General features: G+C 46.1%; 2 protein-coding genes across 2 annotated transcripts; both read right to left on the reverse strand.

Annotated features, from left to right (window-relative positions):
* Positions 1 to 1,716: 1,716 nt before the first annotated feature.
* Positions 1,717 to 11,167, reverse strand: LOC120381733. Its single transcript, XM_039499848.1, has 2 exons — positions 10,135 to 11,167; positions 1,717 to 3,878 (listed from the first exon to the last, which is right to left on the reverse strand). The coding sequence occupies exon 2, from the start codon at positions 3,458 to 3,460 to the stop codon at positions 1,736 to 1,738; it is 1,725 nt and encodes a 574-aa protein (XP_039355782.1). The 5' UTR covers positions 3,461 to 3,878; positions 10,135 to 11,167; the 3' UTR covers positions 1,717 to 1,735.
* A 1,072-nt stretch (positions 11,168 to 12,239) lies between these two features.
* On the reverse strand, positions 12,240 to 13,427 carry LOC120381738 (zinc finger protein 271-like; the record flags this gene model as incomplete). Its single annotated transcript, XM_039499852.1, has 1 exon — positions 12,240 to 13,427. A coding segment is annotated over one exon (1,188 nt), but the record flags the coding sequence as incomplete, so codon positions are not given.
* Between the last annotated feature and the right edge of the window lie 2,756 nt (positions 13,428 to 16,183).

Here is a 16,183-nt window from a genome sequence, read left to right on the forward strand (position 1 = left end):
GGAGGTGGGCAGGAGCCTGTTACACACATAAAATAGCTAAGCTTGACCAAACTACCTGCTACACATTCAAACCTTCCTGTACACACACAATAGAAATTGGGGCTCTGAGAAATGGCAACTTTCCTTTAACACAGATCATTGTTTTCTGTACTTCCAGAGGCACTGAAGTAGCAGCTGTTTAAAGGTAATGTTGTGGAAAAAATTGACCACACCTTTGAATTTAGAATCAGGCAGCCTGAGGCACTTTATTAGAGTACAAGCATGCATGCAGGGAGAGAGGTAGCGTATTCCCCTATAAGGGTTAAGCTCCCCTCTGCCTGTTTCAATTCTTATCACACTTATATAGGTTAAAACCGCAAATTAGCATTTTCTTAAAATTCCCTTATTTGGGAGTAACACTTATAACATAAGCAAGCTACTGCAATCTTCTTCCATATATGGTTTTTCCTTTCATTGTTTCTGGGCAGTTTTCGTTGGTGGTCTGCCAGTCTTAAGACCCTTTCTCTGCGGTTACTTATGCCAGCTAAAATTCATACAGAAAGCAAAAACAAGCTGAACACTCCTATCTCATTTCCTTCTTTTGGTTCCTCATTTTCCCTGAATGCCCTCTGTACAGATAAACATATTAAAAGCAGAAATGCAAACCTTGGCTTTATATATAACAGTTGTCTAGACTATAGGCCTTTGGGCCTAATACAATAAATGCTGCAAGCAAATAATAACCTAGGCTGGACAGGGGGGGCAAATTTTCCCTATCATCCCCTCCTTTTTGATGCCTATTTTCATAGGCATCAACCCATTTAGACCTGAATATGCATTAGGTCCTGAATGTCTAGGTTAATAACTTCAATTTCCTGAAGGTTCTCTAAAAAATTACTTTCAGCAATGGGGCGTATATTCAGGTTAAGAAGGGAGTCAGGGGGGCAAAGGTCCACATCTATTTCTCTCAATGGAATGAGGGTCACCCGGGGAGAGGGCTTATAAAAAATGGGTATTAAACGGGGACAACAAAAACAACAAAAACAAAGACAAAAACACAACAACAATCCGCCTAAGAGACCCCATAAAATGTACCTATGGGTCCGGGAGTATAAAATTTGAGTAATAAAACAGAGGACATCTGTGTCTGTACAGAGAGTTGTAACTCTATGAGTTGTTTGAAAGGCATGCAGTTCAGTGTTGTATATGTTTTCAAGGATGTGAATCCGCCCTTGTAGTTGAGAAATTTGTTGAATTTGTGGTAAAAGAGACATTAAAGAGGAAAATCGATCATATACTAGGGCAGTCCAATTAACTGGAATAATAAAAGACAAAGAAAGTTGATATTTTTTTTCCGCCGGCCAATAAATTGCATGCATGCCAGAGTCAGTAATTAAATTAAAAATTGAATCCCTTAAGTGAAATGAGTTAACTATTATGCAACTATTATTGGCTTGGATAATGGGCTGGGGAGTGAGATTCGTCAAGTTTCCGCTACCTTCCCAACATATGTGCTCATGTATAGTAATAATCTCTCCAGGGCTAAGCTTACGAATACACTGCAATTGGGGCGGTTCTAAAGGCCATAAAGTCCACAAATTACCCAATCCTATCCAAAGATCAGGTCTTATTTCCGTGGCACCGAGCAAAAACCGATTGGGGCCGTGGGGTGGCTTAACTTCCCACACATCTCGGTGGATCACCCAGTCCCACAAGCAACCTCCCCAAGGTCCAGGAGAATGCGGTAAGTGGGGGCCTAAACACCTTTCACAGGACCATAAGCCTGGAAGGAGCAATATGAGCTTAAGCAATTCCATCCTGAGAATCTCCATGTATGTTTCCATGGCCATAAGTCAGGTGGCACGCCCGAAGTATCTGTAAGGGCAGTGGGCCAAGTTTGGTGCTTGAGGTCTTCTTGAATAGAATTTAATTGGGCATTAAGGAATTCTTGTACCTCTGCACATGCGTGGTCCCACTGCGATGCCTTCCCAGCTTCAGAAACGCTCCGGATCATTTGGCTTAACATGTCGTGGGTGATGACACTAAGGGTGGAGATTAAATGTAGTTCTCCAACCCCGGCCTTGATCCCAGTGATCTGTGCCCCGGTAATAAAACCCGCTGCTTGTTCCAATTGTCCCAATCTATTTTCATGTTGATAGGTCTTATAGACACTCCAAGCGGAGGCAACACTATTTGCCCCCTTCCACAATGCGTTAGGAAGATCCCTCCTTTTCCTAGACTTATGGATCCAAACACGTTGTAATACTAGTGGGATGGCCGCCCCCCTGGTACAATTAGGATAAATGGTGGCAATTTGAAAATGAGTCAAAGACAATATAAACCTAATAGTCCCTAATGTGGCATTAAGTATAGTCCATTTAAATCCCTCGGGATCAGTAGTTTCCAAAGGTTCATACCACAACTGTTGGGGGTGGACTTGTACACCCTGCTTAGATATGGTCTCGTTAACAGTATGTGTAGGGGTAAATTGAACAAGAGTACATGTAATATTTTCAGTGAGAGGGAAAGTTTCGTTGCACAAAAAGTTGGTTTGCGTGGAACATCGTCTATGGGTGGTTACAGCATCTACTGTCACCTGGGTGATTAGGAAACAAAAGGTACCCTGGGTATTAAGGGTTTGACACAGGCCAGGGAATAACATTGCATCTGTATCCTTTCCCCACTGTTGCATAAAGGAAACGGTTTTTGCGGGTGTGGTATTATAATAAACAGAAACGTTAATAGAATGAACACGTACAGTTCCCAAAGGTTCCCACTCCATTACCCGCTGGTAAAGGTGGCCTTGAGCAAAAAAAATTAATTTGGTTGAACAATAAGAAAATAAATTGCTAATAGAAGAGGGCCTAGGCCATGTAAAATCGTCAAAGGTCATGTTGTGTCCTTGGTGGGGGCGGGGATGGAGGGTAGGAACAATTTGTCTTGTTGGGGCTGTTGAAAAGGAAGGATTAGGTTCCGATAACAAGTAGGGAATAGTTTGACATGGGTATGGTACTTGGCCCTTAGTACAATGTGCAGCTTGTGGGATAAATCCTGCCAGCCATTCGGTACCACATTCCCAAGAATATATTCCACATGTTCCCCCCTGCCAGTGGACTATATTGCGTCTTTTATACCAGGGCCAATTCTCTATATCTGTCATGGTCAAAGGTGTAATTCCCTTCCTCACCTCAGCCGACCGCGCCAGCCTTTTCTTTACTGGGGCTGGACATGGCTTCGTGGGTGGGGTTGGTTTTGTTTTGTACAAGATCGGTTTGGTCTTTCGTAAGGGGGGACTTAAAGATGTTATAGGGATCGGGGTAACGGGCGCATTAACTTTCCCTGACATCCAAAAAAACATAAGGGTATCATGAAGATTCAAAAGCAATAAAAAAAACATAGTTACACAAATAAACCAAAGGGACGGCATAAGCCACTTTCGTACCATGGCTGATTCTTTGATTTTTGCTCTTGGATCAGCCATTGCAATGAGTCTCTTAACAGATTGGAAATAAGTCTTTTCCTAGTTCTCCGTTAAAGTCTTTTCCTGAGATTATATCTTGGCTCCTTGTCCTGGGGCTTAGGTGTTAAAAGAATTTCCTACTGGATTATAGTCCTTTTTAGTGACTTGATTTTGAACCTTAGGAACGAAGGGTGCCGTAGTGGGATCCAAAGGTGGGGCAACCTTTTTGCAGTGAGAGGCGTGGACCCAACGTGGGTATCCTTGGCACTTGACCGCCGTGTGAGTAACCAACAGCACCTGGTGAGGGCCCTTCCACCGAGGTTCCAGGGAGGATTTCCGTTGGTGCACTTTAAGGTAGACCCAATCACCGGGCTGCAATGGGTGGCATGCAGTATCTGCAGGTTCAGGTAGGGCGTCTGTAACCTGTGAATGGATAAATCTAACATGACGGATTAGTGCCCTACAATAATCCAAAACAGCATCATCATCTAGCTGTAAATTACTTTGCTTAGGGAGTAAGGGTGGGGAGACTGGCATTCTCATTGGTCGAGCCATGAGAATTTCGTGTGGAGACAACCCATGCTTTCGCATCGGGGTGTTCCTCATTTGCATCAGAGCTAAGGGCAGGGCATCAGGCCACTTAAGGCCAGTCTCAGAACATAGCTTGGCGAGCTTGTTCTTAAGCTCCCCATTCTTACGCTCCACCGCCCTGCACTTTGAGGGTGGTGAGCACAGTGCAAATGTTGCACGATGTTGAGGGTCTTACAAAGATGCTGCATGATCTGGCCAGTAAAATGAGTACCTCTATCACTATTTATAGAGACAGGTAGTCCAAACCTAGGAATAAAATCCATAAATAGCTTCTTTGCCACTGTGATGGAATCAGCCTTAACACAGGGGTAGGCCTCAACCCACCCAGAATACATACACACACACACTAGCACATATTCATAAGAACAACACTTTGGCATACTTATGAAATCAATTTGAATATTCACAAATGGCCCCCATGGTACAGGGTGAGCTGCCAGATTAGTGCGGATTGGTTTACCGCTGTTATGTGCTAAACAGATGGAACAAGAATTGCAATAGTGCTGAGCCACACTGGAAAACTTTGGGGCATACCAATGTCTCGCTACCGATGCAATCATCCCTCCCTTACCCACATGGGCTAAGCCATGGGCCAAGCGAGCCAGGTAGGGAAGAAAAGCCTGGGGCGCAACCAAGCGACCATTTAGATCACGCCACAAAGCATCTTCTGGGTGTTTCGAGCACCCAGACAACTTCCAGGCAACCTTCTCCTTCTCAGGTGCAGATTCCTGCATACGTGCAAGGTCCTGAGAGGATGTAGCTGGAGAAAGAGGCTGAAGTGCACAAAGGGAATATTTCGGTGGGGCGGAGACCGGAAAGGGCCGCTTGCCTGGCGGCAGCATCCGCCAGGGCATTTCCTCGCGTAACATCATCGCAGGGTTTTCGTGGGCCAAACATTTTACTATAGCAATAGAAGAAGGGAGCTGAAGGGCAAATAAAGGGCTGAAACATAGGAGCCATTGCAAATAGGTGAACCACTAGAAGTAAGAAAACCCCTATATTTCCAGAGCTGCCCATAATCATGCACAACTCCAAAAGCATATCTGGAGTCGGTATAAATGGTTACCGAATGTCCGGTAGCCAGGTGGCAAGCTCTGGTAAGGGCAAACAATTCGGCTATTTGAGCAGATTTAACAGTCGGAAGGAAAAAAGCCTCTATAATACTATACAAATCACAAACAGCATAGCCCGCCATAAGCTGGCCAGCTGAATTCCTAAGACAAGATCCATCTACAAAAAATATCAAATCAGGGTTTTGAAGGGGGACATCCTGCAGATCAGCTCTAGGGGTTATAAGCTCAGCAGTAACAGATATACAATCATGAGGCTCACCATCAATTGCTGTAGGTAACAAAGAGGCTGGGTTAAGAACTGGACACCTAACTAAGGTTACATTTGCTGCATTCAAAAGCAGCAATTCATATTTAGTGAGCCGAGAATTAGAAAGGTGCTGAGTGTGGCCCTTAGTAAGGAGGGCCGTAACCGCATGTGGAACAGCAACAGTTAAAGGATTACCTAACACCAATGTAGCTGAAGCCTCCACAAGAGTGGCCGCTGCAGCCACAGATCGAAGACATGGAGGCAAACCCACCGCTACAGAATCCAAAAAAGAACTAAAATAAGCCACTGGTCTATTTTTATCGCCATGCAACTGAGTAAGCACTCCTTGGGCTGAACCGTCTTTTTCATGACAGTACAGAGTAAAAGGTTTTTTATAATCAGGGAGGCCTAATGCGGGGGCTTGAGCTAAGGCACATTTAACTTGTTGAAAAGCATTTTCAGCTTCCTCTGTCCAAAAAATAGGATCAGATACCCTATTCAAGGTTAAATCATATAAAGGGCGAACAAGAGAAGCATATCCAGGAATCCATTGTCGGCAGTAACCTGCCATGCCAAGGAATCCCCGCATCTGCTTCTTTGTGATCGGTTTAGGTATCTGAAGGATAGCCTGCACACGTGAAGGAGATAAACCTCGCTGCCCTGCCGAAATATCATGTCCAAGATAGCGGACCAAAGGCAAGCAAAGTTGCAGTTTTGCCTTAGAGGCTTTGTGGCCCTTTTGAGCTAATGCCTGAAGTAAAATAAGTGTGTCCGCCTTAGAGGCTTCTAAAGTATCAGAAGCAAGTAACAAATCATCTACATACTGGATCAAAACAGAACCCATAAGAAATTTAATATCATCCAAATCCCTTTTCAAGATTTGAGAAAAGATAGTAGGAGATTCAGTATAACCCTGTGGTAACCTAGTCCAGGTATACTGAAAACCCTGATAAGTAAAGGCAAACAAATATTGACTATCCTTATGGATAGGAATAGAGAAAAAGGCAGAACACAGATCAATCACAGAAAAATAACACGCTGAAAAAGGAATACATGAAAGAATAGTAGCAGGGTTTGGGACCACAGGAAAACTGGGAACAATAACAGCATTAATAGCTCGAAGATCCTGAACGAATCGCCAAGTTTGTTTCCCAGGCTTACGTACAGGAAAAATGGGAGAATTACATTCACTAACTGTTGGCACGATAACGCCCTGCTCCAACAGGGCAGTAATCACTGGACGAATGCCATCCTCAGCCTGTTTAGACAGAGGATATTGTCGAATTCTGGGAAGTGGCTTTGCTGGGTTCACACAAATCTTCACCGGCTGGGCAGAGCCAATACGTCCAACCTGGTTTGCATGGTCCGCCCACAGTGAAGGAGAAACCTTAGCTAGCAATTCCTGTTGCAATAAGGAAGTGCCAGGCTCGGCATCCCCCGGTGGAGGCTGCCCCCCCTGCAACAGAGCTAAAACTTCATTTTGTGCAGGATCGGGCACCTCCAAAAACACCCCGTCAGGGGTACAAAATATAGTACAGTTCAATTTACACAGCAAATCCTTTCCCAATAAATTTACAGGGGAACATGGGCTAAGAAGAAACGCATGATAATCAGATAAGGGACCAATAGAAACAGACAAAGGGGATGTAACAGGGTGGGGAATAGGGGAGTTTCCCACACCCACCGCAGTAACAATATCCGTGGATAGGGGTACGGATGGAAATTCTTGTGCCCTCAGAGTAGAACGTGAGGCTCCAGTATCTATTAAGCAGGGGGTGGGGATACCATTAATAATACAAGAGACAGTTGGACCAGTTTGATCCACCGGAAGAAGTGAAGCAACGATGTCACTAATCTCATGGCTCTCCTAACAATTAAATTGTAAAGGGGGTGGGTCAGGGAAAGGCTGAGATGTCTGAAAAGAGTTTTGCTCCCGTGCTGGGCTTGAACGAGGCCCCGTAGGTCGCTTAGAGCAGTTTCTTATTAAATGCCCATTCCGCTTACAATAAGCACAGTATATTCGGGGACATTGTGCCCTCCAATGCCCCTCTTGCCCACATTCAAAACAAGCACGTGAGGTGCTAGTACTGGGGTTTGGGTGAAAAGCCACCATAGGAATGTCTCTATTTTGTTTCTGTTTAGAGAATTTATCCTGGGGTCCTTGTAAATTCTGAATCTGTAAAGCCATGAGTTTGGTTTCAGTGTCCTCTTTTTTCTTTTCCAATAGTCGAAAAAAATGTTGGGCGGCAGCCAAAATACCTTCCATATCTTTTCCTTCCCAATCAACGATTGCTAATTTCAACGGCTCACTAATTTTCAGGAGGAGCCCCTGAACAAAGGCTGCCACTACAGCTTGTCGAGCCGTTTCTTCCGCCCTGTTAATACCTGAATACCTCTCAAATGCCTGTTTAAGGCGTTCCATATAATCAGCAGGATTTTCTCCCTTCAATTGTTTACATGCATTTATTTTAGTCCAGTCAGTCCGTTTGGGACACACCGAAAGGACTTCTCTGATTAAATTTTCCCTGTGTCGAACCAAGTCCTGATGTGTAAGATTTGGTCCGTCCTCTGATCCTGGCCAGTGTGCTTTATCGTAGAGACGATTAAGTGTCTCCCTGGGTAACATGGCTCGCAGAAGCTGATCTATGTCAGCCCAGGATGGGTCATAACACTGTACAACCATTTTCAATTGTTCCTGAAATTTCTCGGGATCTTCCCGAATTTTAGGAAATTTGTCAATCAAATTATATAAATCAACTGGTGACCAAGGAGCATGTACAGTTACCAACCGTCCATCTCCTCCGGGTAATTGCCTCAAAGGCAACAGCAAACTCCCTGTCTGAGGGTTAAACAACTCCCCATATTGATTACCCGTTTTATCCTGACCCTTCTTTACAAGCGTTTTATATCGGGTACGGAAAGCTGGGGGTGAGGTAGGTGATTACACAAAGGTTTTTAATAATTCAAAGGCATCTGATAGACGCCGTACTGGATCTTCGGTAGAATCACAGTCAGTTGCAGCTCTGGCAATCGCTTCTTCGACGTGCTGAGATAACTCTGCAAGTCGTTGCTGAGCCTCAGGGGAAACCTGAGTGGATCCTGAGTTCCCCGAGGAATTCAACTTCCCCGATTCGGAATCCGAGGAACCTGACCCTCTCGAAGTCGAAGGGAACTGGGTAGTAGTAGATATATAAGAAGGGGGTTCAGAGCGGACAGAGGCCTCCTGTGAGGGATTTACCGAGTCGTCCCCTTCCTCATCCGAGGCTGGGGCTTGGTCTCGGAGTTGGGTGGGCCACTGTCTGCACTCCAGGAACAAATCAATCACATCAGGGGACGGGGCTGATGGGGTTAAACAAGAAGCTGTCGCCTTTGTAATAGGGCGAACAGGAAAAAGGGATGATTTCGGGCCAGCAGTGGGCTGGTCCGTAGGGCCACACGTAAGGATCAATTTATCCTGTGTCTCCTTAAGCTTTTGCCTAAGTTTCTCCTGAGAATCCTTTAGTCCCCTAACCTGAGACTCCTGACGCCTCTTTCCCATTTCATCATACCACAAAAAATATGCATCAAACTGTCCCTGAGGTACGGCATTGGCAAGAAGGGCTCCCCTCAGGTGCACAATCCTGTCAAGGTCAAAACTTCCCTCCAGGGGAAACTGCAGTTTCAAATCATCCCTAGTATACCAATTCCATTTCTCTAAATGTTTACACGTCAACGAACCATAATGTACATACATATAAGCAGCAGGCGTGCCTTTAGGTGGGACCGGAATGGCTTTTGACCCTCCGGACCCCATTCTCACTCCAGCTCTTGCTTCTACTCAAGCCAATCACACAAGGAATGCTTATTAGGACTGCCCCGGTTCTATCACCAGTGGCCCACTGACCTGCCCATGGCAGGAACACAAGGGAGCAGGTTCCGAGGCTCGGGATACCGCCTCTGCCAAACCTACAGGGCGAGCGGGTAAGGGGGGCGGGCTAACAGAAAAGCCCGTGGTCTCCGCACGTCTCTCTTCAGCCCTGAGCACCAGCCTTCAAGCCAACGGTGCTGCAGCAGCTTCCGAGCCGACGGTGCAGTTTCCCTGGGGCTTCCCTCCTCTCCGAGAAGGGAAGGGAGCTTATAGCTCCGGGGGGGAAACAAAGGGACCCTGCGGCCTTCGGTGAAGGCAGTGCTCAAAGAGCGGTCACAGGATCATGGGGACGTGGAGGGGTAAAGGGCAACAGGATGGGGAACACACAAGCACCCTGACTGGTTAGCCACTTACCAGGGCCTGCCAGTCAGGGAAGCTTTTCAATTTTTCGTCAAGCGGGTTGTGGAGCTTGCTTTCAGAACACCCCCGGTCACGAGCAATTTCTTGCTTCGCAGGGGGTCTGGGGCGTCTTTCCACGACCAACACACTCCGGCCGCTCGGCCTTATACACACACAGGCCGCACGGCCTCACACATACAGGCACGTTCCTGGCACAGTCGCCAGGGCGAATACTGCTCTGGTCCCTCCCAACCTGGTGGCTCCGGGACCCCCGAACCCCAAAAAAGGCTATCAGTTCCCTCGGACGAAAAGGAGCGCGGGTCCGAGGCTTGAGCTTGCCGGCACTTCCAAACAACCAACCAACCAACTCCGGACTCGTTACCACGCCGGGATTTACACGGGTCAAACCAACCTCAAGAAAAGGCGTCTGGCCTGCCTGATGTTAAAAGTTCAGATCCAGCTTGTGACTTACCCCAAGCCGGAGCCTACGGATCAGTCCTCCTTCAGACCCCTCTAGAGATTTCAAAAGGTCTCTTACCTGTTAGATGGGCCCGGGGTCTGGAAGGGAACCGCCCGCGGTCCTCCGATCCAGGGATGTCATCTGTGGATCCCGGACGAGCCCCCAAATTGTTGTGGAAAAAATTGACCACACCTTTGAATTTAGAATCAGGCAGCCTGAGGCACTTTATTAGAGTACAAGCATGCATGCAGGGAGAGAGGTAGCGTATTCCCCTATAAGGGTTAAGCTCCCCTCTGCCTGTTTCAATTCTTATCACACTTATATAGGTTAAAACCGCAAATTAGCATTTTCTTAAAATTCCCTTATTTGGGAGTAACACTTATAACATAAGCAAGCTACTGCAATCTTCTTCCATATATGGTTTTTCCTTTCATTGTTTCTGGGCAGTTTTCGTTGGTGGTCTGCCAGTCTTAAGACCCTTTCTCTGCGGTTACTTATGCCAGCTAAAATTCATACAGAAAGCAAAAACAAGCTGAACACTCCTATCTCATTTCCTTCTTTTGGTTCCTCATTTTCCCTGAATGCCCTCTGTACAGATAAACATATTAAAAGCAGAAATGCAAACCTTGGCTTTATATATAACAGTTGTCTAGACTATAGGCCTTTGGGCCTAATACAATAAATGCTGCAAGCAAATAATAACCTAGGCTGGACAGGGGGGGCAAATTTTCCCTATCAGTAATGTGCTTTTATTTCATAATCAGCAGCAGAGCCTCTGTAAATTTACCACTTGTAGAGCTGATTGTTTCTAACTGCAGGGTTAGCTAGACCATTCAGTAACATTATCGCTCTGTTCACAAAACCTTTGGTTAGTGATGAATCATAAGACTTATCCCTCCCTGCTGTAATTCCACTGACTCCAGTGTCTCTTTCCCCATTTCTGGTTCCAAGAAAATAAATTAAAACAACCTTCAGAACTAACATGCTGTGGGAAAGTGGAAATGTTGATAGAAGAAACTGCAGTATTTGAGCTGTGTCTTGTGTGTGTCTATCTGCTTTGTGTGTGTGACCGGTGGGGCTTTTTGTTTGCTCCTGGCAGGTTCAACGTTGTCAGATTTGTCTGTGGAGAGGGGCCAGAGAAAACAGACACCCTGGCCTTCCAGGTTGGGGTTAGGCAAAGGAATAACAACCCTGTCCCAAAAAAACAAAATATGTTACAGAAACAGTGGTAGGAACAGTGCTAGAGAAACTGGTAAATAACCACAATACCCCGGCTTGAAGTAATCGGAAACACAGCATTCAAAAAGCAAAGCTCAGGGGATATTTGGGGTTTATTCTCTGACCTTAGCCATATGTTATAGCACAGGGAGCACTTTTGGAAGTCTCCCATCCCACAACGGGGGAAAGGAAAAGGATTCTTAGGTTCTAGCATGGATTGAAGGAGGATGGTGATGGGGAATAAGGGAATCCCTCTGACTTACCTTAACGACGTCTGTTGTTACAATGGGGGAAATGACTTTTTTCCCCTATCCCTGCCCTGTTCCTGCTCTTTGTTATAGTTCAATATAGTTTAAGTGCGGAAAATGATCATAAAAATATCTGCTCCCCAGCCCAACCTGCAGCAACATCAGAACAACTGGGAATGAAACAATTTGTTCCCCAAGGGAGAACTCGATGACTAACAATTGCTGTGAAATGGGGGAACAATATAACCGTGATGCTCAGGGTTTGTTTAGACTAGGGAAAGTGATGGAGTTTAGGTCAGGTCAAGGGGAAAGCTAATGCCAACCCCTGCACCTGGGCTGCATCTGCACTACAATTTTTTACATTAAGATCACTAACTTGAGCAGCCAACGCCATATACAGCCCTAGTGGCTGTCAGGCACAGATAGTTTTTGCCTCAGTGTAGCTTGTTGGGATAAAACCTCTCCCCCACCTGGAGGTGATGAACATTCCTGGCAGGAGGGACACACACTCCTTTGACTCAGAAGGAAAGAAGTTGATAGAAAAAAATCACAGGACTGACCCCAAAGAAGGGTGAGCTGCAAAAGGCAGAAGCAGGCAACTGATCTGGTGGAGCTGAGAGACCTTGGTGAAGATGGTGCAAAAATCACTATGTGGGAATGAGCAAATGTGATTTTTTTAAAAAAATTTTTTGGCCAACCCTAGTCAAGGGATTTATAACAGTTCTCTCTCATGTGGATTTTCCTATGTTTGATAAGGTTTGAGCTCTGATTGAAGCTTTTCCCACACTCAGAGCATGTGTAGGGCTTCTCTCCTGTGTGGATTCTACGATGTCTGATAAGGTCTGAGATCTGACTAAAGCTTTTTCCACACTCTGAGCATGTGTAGGGCTTCTCCTTTGTGTGGATTCTACGATGTCTGATAAGGTCTGAGCTCTGACTAAAGCTTTTCCCGCACTCAGAGCACATGTAAGGTGCCTGTCCTGTGTGGACTCTCTGATGTGTGATAAGGTGAGAGCGCCGCCCGAAGCTTTTTCCACACTCAGAGCATGTGTAGGGCTTCTCTCCTGTGTGGATTCTCTGATGTCTGATAAGGTCTGAGCTCTGACTAAAGCTTTTCCCGCACTCAGTGCATGTGTAGGGCTTCTCCCCTGTGTGGATTCTCTGATGTAAGATGAGGTCTGAACGATTAAAGAAACATTTCCCACACTTAGAGCATCCATAAGGTTTCTCACCCATGTGGATTTTCCTATGTTTGATAAGGTTTGAGCTCTGATTGAAGCTTTTCCCACACTCAGAGCATGTGTAGGGCTTCTCTCCTGTGTGGATTCTACAATGTCTGATAAGGTTTGAGATCTGACTAAAGCTTTTCCCACACTCAGAGCACGTGTAGAGCGTCTGTCCTGTGTGGATTCTACAATGTCTGATAATGTCTGAGCTCTGACTAAAGCTTTTCCCGCACTCGGAGCACGTGTATGGCGTCTCTCCTGTGTGGATTCTCCGATGTGTGATAAGGTGACAGCTCTGATTAAAGCTTTTCCCGCACTCAGAGCACGTGTAGGGCTTCTCTCCTGTGTGGATTCTACGATGTGTGATAAGGTCTGAGCTCTGACTAAAGATTTTCCCGCACTCTGAGCACGTGTAAGGCATCTGTCCTGTGTGGATTCTCTGATGTGTGATAAGGTGAGAACGCCGCCTGAAGCTTTTTCCACACACTGAGCATGTGTGGGGCGCTTTTCCGGTATGGATTTGCTGATGAGAGATGAGGGCTGAACTATCGATGAAGCATTTCCCACACTCAGAGCATTCATAAGGTTTCTCACCTGTGTGGATTGTCTGATGTCTGATAAGGGCAGAGCTCCGATTGAAGCTTTTCCCACATTCATGGCATGTGTAGTGTCTCTCTTCCAAGTAGATTCTGTCACTTGTTATAAGGTCTGAGTGGCTACTAAAGTTTCCCTCTGGCCTCCCCTGAGTCTCACAGGCTTTTGTTTTTTCTGGGAGTGCATAACTCCTGGAAACATTCCCTTTGGATCTTCCTGATAATGTCCCAGGTGGTTCTCCTTGCTCAGCATCTTCCTGATGGGGTTTCTCCTCCTCATTCTGACTCACCATTCCATCACCTAATTGGAGACAGAGAGAATCCAGACATAGATCACTACCTGCACCGGAAAGAAAGAAAATCTCAGAGAGAGGAATGGAAAAAGGGATGAACAATCCAAAATATGTGGGGGAGAGATCAAACCTATCAGGAGCTGATTTTCCCCAAAACCTTCCCCAGAGGAGAGAGGAAGGGATCAGTTTTGGTCTGCATCTCACGAGAACACTCAGGAGAAAGAGAGATCGGGGCGGGACCTCCTGCCAGTTGTCAGTCAGAATAGGAGGGAAGCCATGAGTGACATCTGCCATAATGATTCCACATCTGCAGGGAACAATCCTGAACTTGGAGAGCTCACAGGGTTTTTGTAGGGCATCCCAAATGTTTCCTGCATTCCCGCACAGTTGTTGAGTTGGTTTAACCAAGTCCTCACCTGTGCAGGCAGCTCTTGGAAGCACTTCTTTCTCAGAGCCCTGGAGGTCTGGGACCCACGGCTCTTCCCCTCTTTCCAGCTGGGAGATCACATCAGGTTTGGAAACTGGAAACCCTACTGCAGGCAAAGAAAACCAGGGAGGTCAGTGGAATTTGTGGGATACTTGTCACAAAGAATAGTCCATGGTTTTAACCCCCAGCTCATTTTTAAGCAGTAACATCCCAAGGCCAGCTTCCTTGGCTCAAAGTGGCAGGAGAATTATTATGATTATAAATCATATTCATTACCTTAGTGCCTAAGGACCAACTAACAGTGGGTCCCCATTGTGCTAGGAGAAGTACAAACACAGAATAGTAGCTGGGCCATGCCCTGAAGAATTTGCAATCTGAATAGACAAGACAGACACAGAATGGGGGAAGGGGTAGAACCCACTGTTAGAATAGAGATATTCAGGCCTGCCTGTAAAGCCTATAGTTTAAGAACTTAGGGGTATTTTTATCACTTAGCTACTTACAGGAGTACGAAAACAAAGAATCAAAATCACTGTCTGTATTTGTAAGGGCCTTCTCTTACTGTGACCGTCTGAGGCCTTGTTCTTAGGCTAAGGCCTTTGGCTAAGCAGCAGGGGCAGCCATAAGCTGGGAAGCGAAGGGTCACACCCTCACATCCCAAACCAGTCACACTGAAATAAGGTGCTACTGGGCTGTTAGGAAGATGATCCTGTCCCGATAGTGCCCATCACCACCAGATAAAGAAACAGATCTTAAGATGGTTAAAGAAAACTTAGTTTGACAGCAGCCTGTCTGGCAAGAAATCACTTCTCAATGCTTGTGGTTGTGAAACCCTCATTTCTGTATTGTTTTATCTTTATGGCCACCAGTTTTACAATGTTAATCAGCCTGGTTGTCTAATTGGCTTTGTCTGCTGTACAATTAATTTTGCTAGGTGTAAGTTAATTAGGGTAGTGGGATACAATTGGTTAGATAATTATGTTTCAATGTGTTAGGATTGGTTAGTTAAATTTCAGTACAATGATTGGTTAAGCAAAGATATAGCTGAGAATATTACTATATAAACTGAGTCAAACAGGAGGGGGAACAGGAACAGGGGACACAGGATAAATGCTCTGCAGCATCAGAGCTGGTAAGGGGGACACGGGCAAAATGCTCTGCAGTGTCAGAGCGGATAAGGGGGACACGCCGCCGAAGACCCCAGGCCCCCTGAATCCTCTGGGCGGCCCTGGGTGACAATCATTCCCTTGTCTCTGTCGGGTATTCCATCGATGTAGGTTACTCCCAGCCAGTCCTTAATGACCCATTCATATCACCCCATGACAGCTACGTGACAAAACACCTCACGTCTCCTGCTCTTTAGAATCATAGCAATACCATTCACAGCAGGAAACTGAGGTGTGCATTGGCATCATACAAGTATCACCAAAAGTCCCACCTCTATCTCAGACACACTGCTCACAGCCCCTGGGGAGAAAGCAAAGCACAAGAACTGGACGTTAGTCCAGTAAACACAGTGGAGGACAAGCTGCAATCCTCACACCCTGGTCAAAAAGGAGAGGCAGGTGGGTCCCTACCCACAGAGAGGGGCTGGCTAGAGGCCTGATACCTGAGGGGCCATTCCTTGAGCAGACCATGGAGGCAGGTGAAAGGCTTCGTTACCCCGAACTGTGACACTGCAAAAGCACATTTTGGGGAATTAGGAAATCTAATGACTCAGGTGTAATGGGAGGGAGAATTAAACTCCCCCAGTGCGAGGAGAAGGCTGGGGAATTACACACTAAAATTCAGGAGCAACAGTCTCTAATTCTTCCGGAAAAGGAGAAGGTAAGAAACAAGAACTGGGCCACGCAACCTCAGGAGGGACAGGCTCATAGATCCAAGGAGCCTGGAGGGAAGACAGCTTGTGGCTGCTGCAGATGGGGAGAGGGGGAACAAGACTCTCTCCAAACTCTCACTCTTCTTGACCCCGACCTGATTTTACGATCTGTGACCCAGTCTCACGTCTTGTGGGCAATTTTATACTCGCTAAAGGTAAAATGTCATGATCAGAGAATTGCTTATTCGCTTGGACCATGCATGGAGGGGCAAGGAGGTGAACATAAAGAAACGGGTTATTAAG

This window comes from Mauremys reevesii, linkage group 14 (assembly GCF_016161935.1).
Source record: "Mauremys reevesii isolate NIE-2019 linkage group 14, ASM1616193v1, whole genome shotgun sequence".
NCBI lineage: Eukaryota > Metazoa > Chordata > Testudines > Geoemydidae > Mauremys > Mauremys reevesii.